The sequence below is a fragment of the Diabrotica virgifera genome, chromosome 1 (assembly GCF_917563875.1).
Source record: "Diabrotica virgifera virgifera chromosome 1, PGI_DIABVI_V3a".
NCBI lineage: Eukaryota > Metazoa > Arthropoda > Insecta > Coleoptera > Chrysomelidae > Diabrotica > Diabrotica virgifera.
The window spans coordinates 14,177,627-14,198,082 of NC_065443.1; the positions used below are offsets into that span (position 1 = coordinate 14,177,627).

General features: G+C 32.9%; 1 protein-coding gene across 2 annotated transcripts in view; it reads right to left on the bottom strand.

The window, feature by feature from the left end:
* Positions 1 to 207: 207 nt before the first annotated feature.
* LOC114342259 (uncharacterized) overlaps positions 208 to 20,456 on the bottom strand; it is a 75,958-nt gene continuing 55,709 nt past the window's right edge. For both annotated transcript variants that reach the window (XM_028293396.2, XM_050654850.1), the window contains 4 exons: positions 16,484 to 16,775; positions 12,023 to 12,242; positions 11,218 to 11,389; positions 208 to 712 (listed from right to left, as the gene is read on the bottom strand). In XM_028293396.2, the coding sequence (XP_028149197.2) occupies positions 324 to 712; positions 11,218 to 11,389; positions 12,023 to 12,242; positions 16,484 to 16,775 (1,073 nt within the window). In that variant the 3' untranslated portion in view covers positions 208 to 323. The remainder of the gene's footprint in view (positions 713 to 11,217; positions 11,390 to 12,022; positions 12,243 to 16,483; positions 16,776 to 20,456) is intronic.

The following is a 20,456-nucleotide window of genomic DNA, read 5'->3' on the forward strand; positions in this document are numbered from 1 at the left end:
TGGACTTTTTTAATCTACACATCAAGAAGTATCATTGACCAAACTTTCATCAAATTTGACCGGGACCACTTTTCCATAAGGAGTGTTGCCTGATCCTTTGGTTTTGATTTTTCAGCCACTTTTCTAAATAATTGTGTTAATTTGTTCTGAATAAATATTGGAAATACACAAATAACAACAATAAATACCATAAATAAAACTTTCACATAAATCATTCGATCTTTATATTTTAAATAAAAAATTACAACTGCTCACACTTATATTAACAATAGAAAATAATAACGAGTCTCGTTTGTTTTCAATAAAGAATAATAATAAAATAACTAATCCTGCCCATTTCTCGGTTTTTTTAAACTTGGTCCGTCATCCGTATTCCTATGCCTAACTATCCGTTTAGCTTTAAGAATTGACAACGTGTCTCGATTAGTTTGTCGCGGAAGCGAAAACTCGCTCACGTCCGGTTTGGGGTTCACTACGCGCTGAGTCACGAAATCACTAGGAACGGCCTCGTTCGAGGGCTTGATGGGCGATCCGGTTTCTTCGCCCTTCAGTTCGCCCTCATCGAAGGCCTCTGATAAAGATTCTTTGGAGGAATTCATCGGTAGATCATCTTTCGACGTGTCAAATGATTCTTCTTCTTCTTCCTCCTCCTCTTCCATCATTTCTTCCTCGTCCTCTTCCTCGTCGTCCATTTCATGTTCGACGATTTTACCTAGAAAAAATATAATTTGAGTAAGACTTTATCCTTGACAATATGAGAGTAGGTGGGCACGAAGTACATCAGGTTTTTAGCTATATCTATTTAGAGCATGAAATTAGGATAGGAAAAGAAACAAGTGCTTAAAAAAAAGAATGTGTGTGTGCTTTGTACGCACGTAACAAGTTATACTTCTATTATAATATAATCTAACTTCATATTATGATTTCAACGAAATCAATATATCTACTTTAAACAGTTTTTTTTTGTATTGTATTTAAATACTAAACTAATTTTAGAAAGAACTAAAAGAATACCAAAAATTAAAAAAAAATGACTGTCCGGATTTGAACGGGGGACCTCTCGATCCGTAGGCGAATGCTCTACCGATGAGCTACCACCGTTGTGTATACACACGATCATTTCTCGGACATAATTACAATCACGGTGACAGATAGATTAATTGAAAATAAATATTTTCAATAATATCTTAGATTAATGAAAACACCGAGATGTAACATGGTTCATTGCGCAGCGTGCCAAATTCTCCTTTATCCCTACCTACGCTATTTCACCAATTGGAGTGGACATTAGCATCGTATCGTGACGAGAACCGCCGATAATGTTCGAAGCTCATATTTTGTTTCGTGCCGTTGAAGGTTAACGCAAGCAATTAAATTGTGAATATCAAAATAGTTTCTGTTTTTTTTGTGATTTTAGTGTCAAAATGAGTCGATGTATTGTAAAACAATGTGTATACAACAAAACTAAAGTATGCCGACGTGATAAAAGAAGTATTCATTTGTTTACGTAAGTATTGAACAGTATTTAAATTCAAATGCCGCGCCGGTTTGTTTACATTCGACACCAGGGCCAGGGTGGTATTAGGCCCGATTGTTTGTAATTGTAAAAAGTACCGAGTTACTTATTTTAGCATTGTATTGCTTTGTTTATTTTTTTATATATGTATATGCTCAAGATGTCGTAGTCTGTTAGTTGTTTATTCTAAATATATATTAATGCAATGTAATATAACTTAAAAAAATATTACAAAAATTTAAACACCATATTTCATCAAACTGCTCACATAATTATTATCCAGAGTAAATAAAGCATGTAAACCTAAGTTAGTCATTATTACTGATTAATACAGTTACTTTTGATACATTACTTTAATTTGATAGTGTATAATCAAGAGTGTGTGATATTATGGATATGTAGATTATGGAGTTGACTTACAAACGGATTGTCATTCAATTGCCAAGGAAGCAATAGTATTTATGTTAGTATGTATTAATAGCTCTTGGAAACTTCCCGTAGGGTATTTCTTAATTGATTCATTAACTGGCAAACAAAAACAAAATTTATTATTACAATGCTTAAAGGACATCGCACACATCTTATGGAAAATATAATGTCACTCAAATTCAATAAAATTTATATGAATATATTCGTTTCAATTTAACGATCAATTCTTATCATTGCGCCAACTCTTAATTTTCAATAATAAGAGCAGAAATTGATATAAATCAATCTGAAATCAAATGGGTAGGTACATAAGAGAGAGAAAAAATATTTTAAAATACCCAAATTATAGTTAGTTCATAAATCTTCTCGAGCTCTTAAACATCTTATTATAATAGTTTCACTAATCCGCTTAGGCCCAGCGGGGTTTAAGCTGTTTTGAATAGCACCCAGAGCAATAGTGATTATAACTGACACGTTTATAGACCCCAAAAATGTGATTTCGATCAACTTTAATTGCAATTTGCGCCGTAATTAATCATAATTAAGAGTTGGCGCAATGATAAGAATTGACAGTTAATTTAAAACGAATCTATTCGTATAAATTTTATTGAATTTGAGTGACATTATATTTTCCATAAGATGTGTGCGATGTCCTTTGGTAAATCAATCTGGTGTAGAAGTGAAATCAGTAACTTTTGATGGTGCATCAAATAATGTGACAATGGTAAAGGAGTTAGGCCGATGCCACATTATGCGTTTTGACCGGATGCGTTTCCGACGCATCCGGTAAAAACGCATAGTGTGACAGATCGGTCCGGTTGCGTTGGAAGCGGATGCGTTTTGAGTCATCGGTACGCGCTTACTACCTGCACCAGACTAAACGCACAGTGTGACAGGTCGGTCCGGTTGCGTTGGAAACGGATGCGTTTTCACCGCATCCGTTCAAAACGCATAATGTGGCATCGGCCTTAGGGTTACTTTACAAAATTCAAATAAAGAAATTGCAGTTCTGTTCTACCCGTGTCATATGATAAAATTATTAAGAAACACACTAGGAGATAAACTAATTTTAGTTGATGATAATGGTGAAACTGTAGAGTGGAAATATATTAAGGAATTAAATAAACTCCAAGAGGAAGAGGGTCCAAGGAAGAGGAAGAGATTTCATTTACGAAATAAACTTAAAAAATCTCATATTAATTATAAAAAACACAAAATGAAAGTAAGGTTGGCAACACAATTATTTAGTAACTCTGTGGCACATGCTATTGAATATTTAACACAAGTTTTACAGTTACAACAACTTAGTAACTCTGCTGCTACGGTCAATTTTATTCGTATCTTAAATAATTTGTTTGATGTTTTTAATTCTAGAAATATGTCACAAAAAGATTATAAAAAGCCTTTAAATACAGAGAATTATATCAAAATTAATGACTTTTTAACCGAAACTGCTGAATATTTAAAATCATTAACTTTAGTTAACGGGGTAAAGCTTTGCGAAAGCAAGAGAAAAATGGGAGTTTTGGGATTTCTATTTTGTATTAATAGTCTTCAACATTTGTACAAACAATTAGTGGAAACAAATTTATTAGTGTATATTCCAACCTATAAATTAAGTCAAGATCAGAACTTTTTTTGGGTTAATTAGATCAATGGGGGGTTATAACAATAATCCAACTGCTAAACAGTTTAAGGCAGCCTATAAAAAATGTTAAAACATTTAGAACTAAGGGATAGTTTTAGATGAAATTGTATTCCTTTAGAACTGATTACAGTTATGGCTATTGAAAAAATAATTAGTAAGTCTTGTGGCAGAGAACGAATTGTTGAAGACGAATGTGTTGATGAAAACGATGACATATCCAATACGAATTTTATATCACTTCAATTAAGGAACTTATCATTTACATATTACAAGAGAGAAGTTATTATATACAATTCAGGATATGTCGTTTATAAAATATCGAAAATTTTGAAATGTGAAGACTGTGTAAACGCACTTATAGGAGACCGAGCAGACTTGTTGACATCATTCATCAACCAAAGAGTTACATTAAATTTAACTTATCCATCCAACGATGTTGTTATTATTTGCTCTACTGCCGAAAAAGTGCTACAGTGCCACATAAACATTAATAAAAGTATTAATGTTAATATTGTTAATGTCCAAATATTAAAAGAATTAACAGAACAATTATTATTTAAGAACTTAAACAACCATTTCAAACATTATTCCTTTTTAGAGTCACATTATTCCAATTTATTAAAATTAATAATTTTCACCTACAATAACGTCCGAATTCATCAGTATAATAAAACAATTATAGATACTAGTAAAAGTAAAAGAATTTTTCATAATAAAATGACATTATTTTCTGGACAATGAAAATATTTTTTAGTTTTTGATCATTGATTATTTTTATTGTAAAACTTTCGCCCGGTTTCCGAAATGATGATCATCTCAAAAATTATGTAATCGACGATTAACAATAGATTAAATGCGTCAGAAACGTCAACCAAACTAGTTTTAACAACAGTCGATCACATGACAAAAGATTAATCGTTAGTTAACAGCCGATCATGAGTGTTTTGAGTCTCCGAAAGGTCGATTAACAAGTTTCGCTTGTCAAACGGCGGTAAAAATGGACTGTTACCTAATCTGCGACTATCCGTCGATTAACGGGCTGTTAACGAGTTTTTTTTAGTTTTTTAATTACTGTAATTAACAAATACCGGGAAAAAATTGTCAAATAACACATATATAAATGATATAAATCATATTATTCAATAAAAATAAGATTTTTTATGGAAAAAATAATTTAAAATATTTATTTAACTTACAGAACATGGATATCTCGGACATTTTTTATATTTGATTATATAATTTATATTTTTTTTCTTTTAAAAATGTAAGATAACAAGGATGCTAGACTCATAGAGCTATTTTTTGAGAGGCCAGAGCTCTAAAAAGCAGAACATATTGATTATAGCGATGTAAATAAGAGGGAAAACGTGTGAGAAATTATAGCAGCTAACTTTGAAGACAATAAAACAGCCGGTAAATAAATTAAAAATAAATATAAAAAGTAAATATATAGACCAAAAATAAAAATACGATAATAAAATATTATAGATCATAAATAAACTGTTTTATATCTCCAACTCTCGTCACATTACCTAGCCTCATTTTTAAAATGCTCTCGTTCAATTCTTGCTCCAAACAAAAGTGACAGTACGTAAGAGAGAATGCACCTTTAGAATCTAAAGATACAAGTTTGGATTTAGAGGTTAATATAATTGAAATTTTGCAGGATAATAGCCAATTGTGACAGTATCGCTACCAAATCGTATGTCAGATCATCGATTACATGATCAATGATCATGCAATTTTACAATAACAGCCGGTTTCCGAAACGTTATTCAAATCTCCGATCATCTAATCGGCTGTCAGATTTGATCAACTGTTAATCTGTGATGGGTTTCTCAAACGCCAATTATTGTAAAATTGCATGATCATAGATCATGTAATCGAAGATCTGACATACGATTTGGTAGCAATACTGTCACAATTGGCTGTTATCCTTCAAAATTTCAATTATATTAACCTCTAAATCCAAACTTGTATCTTTAGATTCTAAAGGTGCATTCTCTCTTACGGACTGTCACTTTTGTTTGGAGCAAGAATTGAACGAGAGCATTTTAAAAATGAGGCTAGGTATTGTGACGAAAGTTGGAGATATAAAACAGTTTATTTATGATCTGTAATATTTTATAATCTTATTTTTATTTTTGGTCTATATATTTACTTTTTATATTTATTTTTAATTTATTTACCGGCTGTTTTATTGTCTCCAAAGTTAGCTCCTATAATTTCTCACACGTTTTCCCTCTTATTTACATCGCTATAATCATTATGTTCTGCTTGTTAGAGCTCTGGCCTCTCAAAAAATAGCTCCATGAGTCTAGCATCCTTGTTACCTTACATTTTTAAAAGAAAAAAAATATAAATTATATAATCAAATATAAAAAATGTCCGAGATATCCATGTTCTGCAAGTTAAATAAATATTCTAAATTATTTCTTCCATAAAAAAATCTTATTTTTATTGAATAATATGATTTATATCATTTATATATGTGTCATTTGACAATTTTTTCCCGGAATTTGTTAATTACAGTAATTAAAAAACTAAAAAAACTCTTAACAGCCCGCTAATCGACGGATAGTCGCAGATTAGGTAACAGTCCATTTTTACCGCCGTTTGACAAGCGAAACTGGTTAATCGACCTTTCGCAAACTCAAAACACTCATGATCGGCTGTTAACTAACGATTAATCTTTTGTCAGGTGATCGACTGTTGTTAAAACTAGTTTGTTTGACGTTTCTGACGCATTTAATCTATTGTTAATCGTCGATTACATAATTTTTGAGATGATCATCCTTTCGGAAACCGGGCGTAATTGGCGTTTGAGAAACCCATCACAGGTTAACAGTTGATCAAATCTGACAGCCGATTAGATGATCGGAGATTTGAATAACGTTTCGGAAACCGATGTTGTTTTTTGTGATTAGTCAATACGATTAGTGTAATTAGTTAAATAAGTGTATATTAATTTGTGTTATATTCGGAACTAATTCAATAAATATTATTAATTATTCTGAATCCAACTCTGTTTCATTTATGTAGAAGCTCCCCACCCCTGCAATTCTGTTTAGAAACAAGGCAACATTCGCGCAGCTATCTAAATAGGTTCATGTTACATCTCGGGCTTCTTAAATCTATGAATAATACTTATTACGAGGAAGACAAATCCACTGACACAAAAATTATAATAAATATATTTACCAAAAACACTAATAATATATTCTTTCGCGCACACCTTATTTGCGTTACATAACTTAAAATATGTAGCGACTAATACCATACTGTCGGTGTGCGCATGCGCCCAGAAAAATAAAAATTCACCCACATGCCTAAAGAAGTATAACTTCAATAAAGAAAGGAAAAGCAGTCGGACCAGATGATATTCCTGGGGAAGTATGGAGAGCATTGGGAAAGACAGGAATAAGTTGGCTAGCAGGTCTATTTAATAGAATTATGGAAGTTGGACAAATGCCAGACGAATGGAGAAGCAGTATATTAGTACCTGTCTACAAAAACAAGGGAGACATACAACAATGTACAAACTACAGGGCTATAAAACTACTTAGCCACACCATGAAAATATGGGAGAGAGTAATTGATAGACGGATACGCGAAGAAACCTAAATATCCGATAATCCATTTGGCTTTATGCAGGGTAGATCAACAACAGATACAATTTTCATTGTAAGGCAACTGATGGAAAAATACAGGAATAAAGAGACCAACGCTCATATGGTATTCATTGATCTTGAGAAAGCATATGATAAAGTTCCTCGAGAGATTCTGTGGTGGGCACTCAATAAGAAAGGAGTCCCTGGCGGATATGTAAAGATTGTGGGAGATATGTATGAGGGACTAACGACTAGTGTTAAAACAGGTGTGGGAGAGACTGATAAATTTCAAATGAAAGTAGGATTGCACCAAGGCTCGGGGCTTAGTCCTTATTTATTCTCATTAGTTTTGGACCAGATAACAGCGAAACTACAGGGTAGTATTCCATGGTGACTAATGTATGCTGATGATGTAGTGTTAATAGGAAATAGTGAAAGAGACCTAGAACAAAATCTGGAACAGTGGAGACAAGCTCTGGAGGAAAAAGGTTTAAAACTTAGTAGGACAAAAACAGAGTATTTGTAATGTTCATTTAAAGATGGAGCTACTACAAATAAAATGGTATCTTTGGATGGTGAAATGATTGTAAAAAGCAATTCGCGGTGTGCAAGTACTTGGAAGGGAAACGAGAAATGACCGTGCGCGAGTCGCGTAGAAATATTGCAACTATCTTAAATAATTCATATTGTCAATTGAAATTGTCAAATTGACGTATATTTCATACCTTCTGTCATTGAAGCTGAAAAATTATATATTGCTCCACAATATTGATATGATATGCAATTATTATATAAACGTAAATTTAATTAATTGTATTTTGCTTGCAGTACTGCACTTTAATAACTAATTTTATTTACTACATACAATTGTTTAAATTTGCATAACATAACCTGCATCTTATATTTTCTTCTTATTATTTTTTTGGACTATGGCCTTGACAATTATCCAGCAACCAGGACTAATATAATTGGTCAATATAATTAAAAGTGCGAATAAAAGTACAGAGCGTAGAAATAGAAGTCGCTTTGCCGAACTTGCACGGTCCCAATAGTTTTAAGTACCTAGGATCGGTATTACAGAGTAATGGAGAAATATATGGAGATGCAAGCAGTAAAATTAGGGCTGGATGGATGAACTGGAAGGAAGCGAGTGGTGTGCTGTGTGACAGGAAAATTCCAATGAAGTTGAAGGGAAAATTCTATAAAACAGCCATAAGACCGGCTATGATATACGGAACTGAATGTTGGGCAGTGAAAAATAAAGAGGAACAACGAATGCATGTGGGGGAAATGAGAATGCTTAGATATATGACTGGAGTGACAAAGAAGGATAAAATTAGAAATGAGTATATTAGGGGAAGTCTAGGTGTGGCACCAATTGATGCCAAAATGAGAGAGCATAGGTTAAGATGGTTTGGCCATGTTCAACGTCCAGACGTTAATCACCCAATACGAAGAATAGCTGAAGTGCAGATTCCTGGAAGGAGTAGGAGAGGAAGATCAAAGAAAACCGGGGGGGACACGATAAGGCAGGACATGTTGGTAAAGGGGATTGACATTGATATGAAGCCAGGTTAGAATTGTGTGGAGAAATGAAATTAGGGAAGCCGACCCCGCATAGGGATAAGACAAAGAAAATGATGATGATTAGGATAGGAAAAGACAATCAAACTTGTGAGATCCAGCGTCGTATAGGCTTGGGATGGGCAGCATTTGGCAAGATGCGACATATTCTAAAAGGAATGATACCGATTTGCTTGAAGAAAAAAAGTTTACAACAAATGCATACTGCCGGTAATAAGATATGGTTCCGAAACCATAACTTTGACTAAACATTCTGCAAATAAATTGAGAATAACCCAAAGAAAAATGGAAAGAGCAGTGTTGGGAATAACAAGAAGAGATGCGGTACCAAATAGGATAGTGAGAGAGAGGACCAAAGTGACAGATGTCATAGAAAAAATTGCACAATCCAAATGGAGATGGGCTGAACATGAAGCACGTTTGAATGATAAATAGGTGGACCAAAAGACTCATAGAATGGAGACTTAGAGAAGATAAATGACACCGAGGTAGACCACTAAAAAGATGGATGGATGATTTGAGAAAAGCATTGGGAAAATACACTTCAGAGACTTGCACTATCAAAAAATCAGATTCGAAGCGTATAATTTCATTTGAAATGTGGATCTACCATATAATGTTGCGCATACCATGGACCGTACATCGTACAAATAATTCAATACTAGCAGAACTTAACATAAAAATTGGACTCACCACAACTATCATCCAAAATATATTGAGATATTTTGGACATATTGTAACGTTACAAACGTCACATCTTTGTTAGTTTATTTTTAAATAATTATTTTATTCTATTTTCTTTAACATTTCATTAATAATTATCTTCTGTATTCGTTTTAACTTATTTTTACGTTAAAAACCTGTTTGGTGCCCGTTCTATAGGCAACTCTCTTTGCATTTTAGAATCTCATCTAAACTTGTGTTCTGTGTTCATTACTTCATACTTACTTAGTCATTATTTCAAAGTTCATGTTGTGTGTTTCGCTGATATGACAGTGACACTTCGTCTCTCAACAATACAGAGTGGCGGAAAATTAATTTCGCTATAAAAGCCAATTACAGGCTGATATTAGCTTTATTTATCCATCAACACTTAATCTCTTGGGGTGAGTTTTTATTCTAAGCCTGTATTAATCTTTTATAGTTATTTTTTCTGATACCTAACCTTGCATGTCATAAAGCACATGTTTCATATTTTACATTCTCTCTATTGATATGCTTTTAGTAATCAAATTATTTAACTATTCCCCTCATCTTAATTCCATTTAATTTACCCTTGCCATCTACTAGCTTTTGAATACTATTTGGCAAAGGTACATTTTTGTTATTAACTTCTTGTTTGTCACTTATACGCATTATATCTTCTACTTTTTGAGAATAAAATCAACCTTTTCTCCCTTAGGGAGCTTCAAGCCATCCTCACCGGTGATGGAACTAGGGCTGACAAAAATGACCAGTCATCTGGTCTAGATGACCAGGTCATCTAGACTGCAACGACGAACATCTTCAGCTGCAGGGATCTGAGGCCGAACATCTGCCCAGGTCTACAAGAAGTCTACATCAGTACCATTCGACATCAAGAAGTTACCATCGAACCGATAAGCCGTAAGTATAATCTACAAATTTTAGTTTTTGGCTAGAATTTGAATATATTTGTTAATGCATTTACTAAGTCACAATTTTATTATATCATTATTGAACAATAAACATGATTGGTTAAAATATTGTTTTGTTTGCTTCCATTGTGAATTTTTATGGTTCATATTTAAGATTAGGACAAGGCGAACACACACCTTGGGATAATGAGCTAAACCAGGGTTAACGATAGCTAGCTTAGTTGGTTGAAATATTATTTTCGAATATTGTTCAATTAGCTGGGGTAGTTATATCGTAACTTCGTTTCAATGTAACTACAAGAAGAGAAAGCATGGAGCGAATGATAGTTGAAAACAACGTATAGGGTCAAAGATCCAGAAGAAGTTCTCCAGTACAGAAATAGTCAAATAAATTACATGACGCCACTACATCCTTAAAAAAAAGATAGAGCGGGAGGACTTGCTCGTAACCCACAAATGTGTTTTTGGGAAGGAGAGTAAAAAACATTGCGGGCATGCGAAAGTCGTTAGACCTAAATGGAGGATTGTTGATTAAATATCAAGATATCAATGTTTTTTTATTCTCCTGTGGAAAAGCTTATTTGTGGGTGCTTTTGCATCTTGCAGTCAGAGAAGACCCGGAGAAGATGGAAGTGAGACCTTGGGAAATAGTAGGATATGATCGGAACCAATGGAAAACAATAGTAAGCGCGGCAAAGACTCACGAAGAGTTGTAAAACCCATAGATGATGATGAATTAGTAAATATGATGAGCAAAGCTATTGAGACCTGGACAAAAAAGAAACGTAGTATTTTTTAAATGTTGCTACTTACCATGCAGCGTGGGGAACATTATATTGTCTGGCACTAGCCTTAAATCTTTGCCGTATTCTCGCATTAAAGTTTTTATTAAAATTGCTATATCTTCCCTTTTCTTGGTAACGGTGATTTCTTCGAACCAATTTTGTATTTCTTTTATAGGTATCCGGAAATCTTTAATAGGATCCTAAAACCAAAAGTTTTGTTTTAATAAAAAAATATAATTGAGGGTTGTTATATTAATCTAACCTTCGCTAGATAGAGTTATGTGAGAACGAACAGAACATCGTTTTGACATCTGACATCCCAATGTTTGACGTCTGTCAAAATTAACATTATTTTGGCTTAAATAACCGTGAAACTAAACAACAAAACAAAAAAGAAGAAGAGAGGGAAAAGAGAGAATCTAAGAAGGGTGGAGAAAAAAGGGAAAAAAGAGTGGGAAACGGGAGGTAGAAGAGAAAGAGAAAATAAAGTGAGTATAAGATGGACAAAAAAAGAGACATAGAAAAGGCGGAGAGATAAAAGAGAAGGGAAAGAGAAAGGGAAAAATTGTAGATAAGTATGCTGTACAAATTAAACAAACCATACGGACTGAATAACATCAAACAAATTACAAATTACTGATGGCGAATTGATGTCAAAAACAACCAACAGAAACGAATGAACACACTTAAGTTTATACCCGACCATGACTGGAATAGCTATTGATAATGATACGATAATGATGAAACAATAATAGTCGATAATATATGTAAACAAAATAAATCAATTACTAAAGCTGTAAACTATAAAATACTAAAGTACATATATCACCTACCTTAAAAAATTGCTCAACATATTGTAACAAATAGAGTCCGCAGTCCGTGAAGTTATTTTGCTGTGGAACTTTCGGACTGGCTCCCTTGATAACGTCTTTATTAAATACTCTCTCGCTTCCCATTCGCGATTTGTATTCGCACGTTAAATAATCCCTTAAAGTAGCCACGACACGGCATCTGCTGGCTCCGGATAAAGAATCAAATATTAGAATGCAGGGCCTGAAAAATACAATGTTACTATTAATCCAACTGCAAAAAACTTAATCATAAGACATTGAGTAAAAAACAGTAAATATTACTTTGGACATTGTCAGCATTTGTATATCAGAGTTATATCACTTTGGATATTAAAGTTAGAATAGAAAAGACTAGAAGTGCATTCAAACAAATATTATGTAGTAGAGACCTCAGCCTAAATCTTATGCCCAGTTGCACCAACAGACTGTAAATCAACTGATTTGCTAACCGTCAATTCGACGATTTAAATCAATGATCAATGGTTATTTTTCAAACGAGTTGCACCATTCTAAAAAACTGTTGATTTACAAACCGACAATGTATAAGTGGTAATATCGTATTAATACAGATTATTCCATTCGAATCCGAGTTTGGTCTGTCAAAGATGTAAGGTTATGTTATGAAATTGAATTTCCAAAATAAAAACAGTCGATTATTCAAATAATCGCAGAAAATGGGCTGGTTACTTTTGACAGTTCAAAAACTATCAGTTCCAATTGAATGATGGTTGGTGCAACATATTTTAAAATAAACGGACAATCCAAATCAAACAAGCTGAAAATGCGAGCATTATCATAACGAAAACTTTGTTTATTTGTATTTTAATTCATAACATGGAAAATTGCTATTATGAAAAGTTGTTTAGAATTAAAAATTATGTTTTAGTGTGCAATTATATCATTCTAATTTAAATGTTGTGAACTATAAAGGTACTTTACTCTTGATCGAAATTCATATTTTTTATATACCTCGTATAAAATTAATAATTTGATATATGATGGTTGCATCATAAATCATAAATCTTAGACCATGAAGAGCTTTTTATGAAGAACAGCTTTTCTTCGTCAAATTAAAAATAAAAGAGTTATGAATGAAAATGTTGTTGGTATCCATAATTTCAGAAAAATCTTCAAATATTTTTTCCATTAGAAGGATGTAATTGCACATATCAGACCATAATTTTTTATTCCAAACAACATTTCATATAGTCGGTTCGCTAAACTCAGACGCAACTGGCTAGTGATTGTAGTCAGTAATTTTACCAATTTTGCAAAAAAATTAATTACTAAATTATATACTAAATATAGTTATTAATTACTAAATAATTAGTAATATTGCCAATGTTGGCAAAATTGGCAAAAAACAAAAAAATTACCCACTAAAATCACTAACCAGTTGTGTCTGAGTTTAGTGAACCGACTATAATAACAATTTTCATTTCATAACAAATGGAACAGTCCATTTATCATTAGGTACTCCCATTAAAGGGGAGGCCGTATACTCGTATAAACCTTTTTAAAATTGTTAATAAATTATTGCTTTCAAAATATACTCAAATTGTATTTTTGAACATCGTGTTTATTTTATATAATAATTAAATTCACTATCAAATGTCATTGATATTTTATTAATACTTTATTTAAAATTTAGTTTGACATTCACGAAGTGTCAAACTCAAATAATGTAAATAACCTATGCTTTGCTTAACAAATTCAGATTAAAAAACTAGCCCACTTATTAGCAATGATTTCAGCAGACGTTTAGTGTGTGAGCAGAAAATAAAAGGATTGTGACGTCACATGTTAGACTTTGAGGTCAATTATCTCGAAGACGGTTAGAGATATCGAAATGCCGTTTTCAGATTTGGATTCAGAAGACAAAACTACATAAGAATCCATCGATAAATCTGCTCTAAGTATTGCAGGAGCGGCAACGCAATAACACACAGACTTTGCGAATTTATAAAAGAAAAGTTTTCGTTGATAAACCGCTAAGTACGAACGGAATATCGACAGAATTATTAAAACGTGGAGGATCCGAACTCTGAGGAAGAATCCATTATCAAATAAGATTAATATGGACCAGGAAGCAAATGGGCAGTTGGCTCAAAAGCAGCAGTTAGAGTGAGAACTGACTCCCATATTTGACATCAATGTGGGAATGAGAGAGGGAGACAGAAAAACCGCTGTAACCGAACATATAAATACCAAATCAGTACAAATTACTGTGTATGCATATAATGCAGCTACCATTAGTAAGAGCGTAGTAGAGGAAGACCACAAAAACGATAGCTAGACGACATCAAAGCAAAAATGGGGAGAAACTGGCACCAAATAGCACAAAACAGAGAATAATGGAGAACTCATGGGGAGGCCTTTGACCAGGAATGGATGCAAATAGGCTGAAGAAGAAGGTCAGTAAGAGCAAGCAACGATTAATGAAAGTGTTCAAGGAAATAGATTTTGATTAACGAAAATGAGGGTCCACAATGAAGAATTTCCTGTAGGCTGTATACCATTAATTACAAGTAAATTTAATGAAAAATTCTTCTTGGTAAATGGTATATTAATTTAAAAAGCCCCTAAAAGGGCTACAAATATAAAAACAACACGTGTTCGCTCTGTAACAAGAGCATCATCAGTGTTACAAGAGCATGCTGAGCCACCCAAAAATAGTAAGGTTAAAACCTTTTAAAAATAGACTAAATGTCTTATAAAAGTGTATACATACGTACCACGTGTGGGAGTCATATGTTCCCCTAAGGCCATATCCATAGTAATTATATCCATCCTTTGGATTTAATTATGTATACACTTTTATAAGACATTTAGTCTATTTTTAAAAGGTTTAAAACCTGAGGTTTAGTATTTTTGGGTGGCTCAGCATGTTCTTGTAACACTGATGATGATGCTCTTGTTACAGAGCGAACACGTGTTGTTTTTATATTTATAGCCCTTTTAGGGGCTTTTTAAATTAATATACCTTTTACCAAAACGGATTTTTTCATTAAATTTACTTGAAAATGAGGGCTTAAAATAAGCGAAACAAAACCTAAGTACATGACAGTCAACGGCACACCTGAAAATGAAAATAACATTGCAATAGACACCTATACCACCGGAAGATGACCTACAAACTATGAATGTAAGACAATGAATAAGGGCGCAAGAGAGTTCTGAACGGAAGGGCATAGCCAGAAAGGTAAAGGCCCATTAAAGGGTTACGATGCCAAAAGAAGAACCAATCATTGTTGTTCTTGTTTCTTGTTAACTTCCAAGGACCGATATTTGAGGCTATCAGAGCAACAGTACAATTAGTAATGAGAATAACGGGTTTACAGCAGAAATAAAAATGAGAATTGGACAAGCTAAAGCAACATTTAACACGATGGGAAGAGTATTATGCAGTAGAGACCTTAGTTTGCAATACGAATACTACGTTCATATGTGGTTTCGGTGCTGCTGTATGGGGTGGAGGCCTGGACCTTAAACAAAGAAATAAGCGATCGATTTGAAGCATTCGAGACGTGGACCTACCGAAGAATATTAAAAATAAGTTGGGTAGATAGAATAACAAATGTTGAGGTCCTCAGAAAGATGAAAAAGGATAAGGAAATTATGAATACGATTAAGATAAGAAAGTTACAGTATCTCGGCCACGTTATGAGAGCGGATAAATATGTGTTGCTACAAACTATTATAATGCAGGGAAAAATACAGGGAAAACTAAGTATTGGAAGAAGGCACATCTCCTGGCTCAACAATCTGATAAAGTGGTATAATTGCAGTTCCGTCGACTTGTCCACAGCTGCAATCTCAAAAGCGAAAATAGCCGTGATGATTACCAACCTCCTTAGAGGAGACGGTACCTAAAGAAGAAGAGCAACAGTGGCCTAAGTCCAAAAACGAATTTTTGAAATACATGCAATCTTTGCATTCGGATTTTCATTATGTTTATGGGATGGCTCTACAAATTATGTAGCGCCATCTAGCCAAATGTAGTGCTTATTGAAAATGGCAATTAGCCGAAACGTTTAAGCAAAAATAAAGTGTTTTATTTTATCAGACCGACAAACCCAGGAATAAAAAAAGTTTCTTCTTAAAAATTCACGGTCAGGAAATAACAAACTATAGCCAAATATAGAGGTAGGTTGTGTAGGCCCCTGTTAATCCGAAAATTTAATGTTGTTGCTTTTATTGATATATCTAAAAATGCTCAATTTGTGACTTAGGCCACTGTCGCTCTGAGGGCCTCATTTGATGTACTTGCCCAACAGTTTCCCTTGCCTTGGAATTTTTGAATTTCTTTTGATGTCTTAACTTTTCAAACCCTCAATGATGAGGGTAGAGGGTAAATATCGTAGAAATATCCAAGTGAAAACAAAAAATACAACTACTGTTAACCAAATTTAAAAATACTGATTACAGACAAATCATACTTACTGCTTAATGGGTAGTCTCGGTTCCTTAGACCCCCTACTCGTATGAGTCGGTGTGCTTGTGCTTTTAACAGGACTGTCGGTCGAAGTCGTACTTGTAGGTGTAGAAATGGGCGTTTGACCGTTCTGAGAAAGAGGCAACTCTTCAGAATCATCGGATTCCATCTCACTATCGTCTCCTTCTGCTTCGTCTTTATCACTCAGTTCGGGATCATCGCAAGATATCGCTTTACCAAGTTTCTCTTGTTTGATGGCTACGGTTACGTTGGCAATGCTAACAGTTGTTGTAGCGGGTTCTACTCAAAGAAAAATGAATATTACAAATTATCACAATAAATTTCATAACAAAACAAAATAGACAATATCATATTGTGGCGATCCCGGCCCCGTAAAGGATTCTAGAGAAACCCAGGCTGTTGTTCTGCCTCGAAGCAGATTAGGATTCGACATTTTTCCCGAACCTACTTCACATACTTCGCCTATGGTTCCAAAAAACAATCCCAAAAAGCACTTGAAAAATCGAAAAATTACTGGCCGGTATTTTTTAAATGGAATGTCTAGCGGAAGTCAATAGAAAAGGCATTTCAATATTGTGAAAAAACTAAGCAATGTAGATTGAAACGTTTAACAGACGACTTCCTTGAAAATACAGTCTGTCTAATTTACTTACCGTTGCACGTCATTATCTACGTCAGAGATCTAAGTTGACGTACTTGCCAAAGTATAAAAAGATCCTGAATCCATTTTAAATTAAATAGATCACATACTTATTGCGAAGTGGATTATAAAACAAAACAAATTAATATTCAATGTAAATAAATAAAAACATTAGAAATAGAAAATAAGAATTAAGTTATAATCTTATGTTAAAGTAAATAATAAAAACAATAAATATAAAAAAACAAATACTTTTAGTAAAGGATAAAAACAAATCTAAAGTGGCAATATCGCAACTGTCAAATAAAGGTTACCAATTTATGCCAAAATGTCACCTTCGTTCGATTACAGTTACAGTGTGTTCCGAACAAATGTGCTTCATAAAAACGCTTTATAATCCATTTATACAAATTAAATGAAACATATTATTGTGTATTTCTTTAAGTAGCATTAACAGAAATCTACAAATATTATTTATACGCGTATATAACAAAATATGTCTAGTGGCTGTAATTCCAGTGTACTTGGCAAAATGATTCTAAAAAAGAACACACCTACCGCCTAAATATTTCGTGTTGGTATCATGTAACGTCACCGGCTATGACGCGGATGACGTGCAACGGTAAGTATATTAGACGGAGTATATCTAGATAAAATTCCAACAGAATTCTGCAGCCTTAGTACTGAAATATGACGGGCGTTGCCGTGGTCGAAAAATTGTTTTTTTCAATTTTAAAAAATAATTCACAAAAATAATTCTTTTATTTCGAACAATATTTTTTAGATAATCTAGGTCATTCTGGACAAAAAAGGTATCTTGTGATTTTTCTCTACAATTGATTGTCGAGTTATATGCGATTAAAAATTTGAAAAATGCGAAAATGACCATTTTCAAGGCTTAATAGCTCGATTAAAAATTATTATTATGAAATTAAAAAATTGACCAAATCAAGTTTCAAACCCCTTCTTCAAGGTCCTGAAGAGATTTTTGTCATTATTTTTTTACAAAGCTGCTATTTTTAATTATTAACAATTAGCGCTATAGTCCAACTGTAACGTCCCCGTTAGCGAAACTATTTCGATTAGATTTTTTTGCACAAACTTACTCAAAAAGATGTCCTTAAATTTAACACATCCACGGAGTGCAAATTGTAAAAGCAACTTTTTTACATAAATTCAAAAACATAACTTTTTCATTGTGAACGATTTTTTTTTAGTTAATTTGGGTTATTCTGAGCAAAAAAGGTATCTTGTGATATTTCTTTAAAATTGATTGTTGTCGAGTTATATTGCCATTTTCGCATTTTTCAAATTTTATCTCGACAACAATCAATTTTAGAGAAAAATCACAAGAGACCTTTTTTGCTCATAATGTCCCAAATTATCTAAAAAAAAAATTGTTCGAAGTGAAAAATTCTTTTTGTAAATTTGTTTAAAAAAAATGTTTAATAAACAATTTTTCGACCACGGCACCGCCGGCACCCTGTGGATATGTTATAAGGACCTCTTTTTGAGTAGGTTTGTGCAAAAAAATCGAATCGGAATAATTTCACTAACGGGGGCGACGATACATCCTGGACTATAGCACTAATTGTTAATAATTGAAAATAACAGCTTTGTAATAAAATAATGACAAAAATCTCTTCAGGACCTTGAAGAAGGGGTTTGAGACTTGATTTGGTCACTTTTTGAATTCCATAATAATAATTTTTAATCGAGTTATTAAGCCTTGAAAATGGCCATGTTCGCATTTTTCAAATTTTAATCGCATATAACTCGACAACAATCAATTTTTAAAAAATGACAAGAGACCTTTTTTGCTCAGAATGACCCAAATTATTTAAAAAAAATTGTTCGAAATGAAAAAATTATTTTTGTGAATTTGTTTAAAAAAAATTGTTTAAACAATTTTTCGACCACGGCACCGCCTGGCCCCCTGCGGATATGTTATAAGAACTTCTTTTTGAGTAAGTTTGAGCAAAAAAATAGAATCGGAATAATTTCGCTAGCGGGGGCGAAGATACAGCCCGGTCTATGACCTAAGTTTCTTCTTTCTCTTCAAAGCCGCCTGCAGTGTATTCCACTGTATCTATCAGTGGGATACACTAAATGCATAATTAATCTGCATAAAAATGTTTATAACAAAACAATTACTGCAAATTAATCTCGACAGTGAGCATTTTTTTCAATTTTTTTATAATTATTCTTAAAATAAAGAAAAATATTTAAAGCATTTATATTATCGTGTATTTTCATATCGTTTCATATGGTGTATTTTGTTTTTTTTTAAGGTTAGAACGGCGCAGATAATAATTTAATTGTTTTATACAGCGAAAAATGGTACTTCATTTTGCATCAATTATTTGTAAGTAAAAATTTAAAAATGAATTGTATTCAAATTCCAGACCAAAAAAAACCCTTCTAAATATTGACAAAGCAACTGTAAATTAATTTGAAAATGACATTTTTTGCTCAAATGAGATAAACAAATAGAATTGTTTAAAAATTACTCGATCGATCGAGTCCATCTTTTGCACATAATACAGTAACTACATAAAAACTCATATTATTAAAAGTGTTTTTATTATTTATTTCAATAATTATGAACCATTAAAAAAATGTGTACTTTCGGGTTTAATTTGCAATAAGTATAAACATTTTTTAATTTAGAAAATTTTATTTTTAAGAGAATTTTGAAGAAAATCGTCTGTTTTTCTGAAAATACGCATTTTGTATTGACTTCCTCCAGATATTCCAGTTAAAAAATAGGGGCCAGTAATTTTTCAATTTATAAATTCTTCGTTTACTGAGGTATATCTACCTGATTTATCTCGAATTTTATTACATATAAATAATAAACGGGATGTGGCACTCCGGAAGTGACACAGGAGGAAAGCATGGCTTTCTTATCGTCTACGCACCGATCAATGGTTTTTAATTTATTTAATTCAATTAATTTAATTTATTTTATTTCAATTTATTTTATTTCAATTTAATTTCATTTTATATTAATTATTTAAATTTGATTTATTTTATTTTAATGCATCTTATTTTAATTTATTTAATTTTATTTTAATTTAAGTTTACATATTTTATTTAGGTTTCAGTCGATTTTATTCTTCATATCTCTGTGCGATCCTCGATCAATGCATTCCGTCCCCAGCCCACTATAAGAAAGCTATGCTTCCTAAAAAACTTAAAAAGGAAATGGGCTGGACACGTTGCCAGAATGAAAGACGGAAGATGGACTCGCAAACTAGTTGAATGGAGACCAAGATCCGATAAACGTAGCGTAGGAAGACCACCAACACGATGGCAAG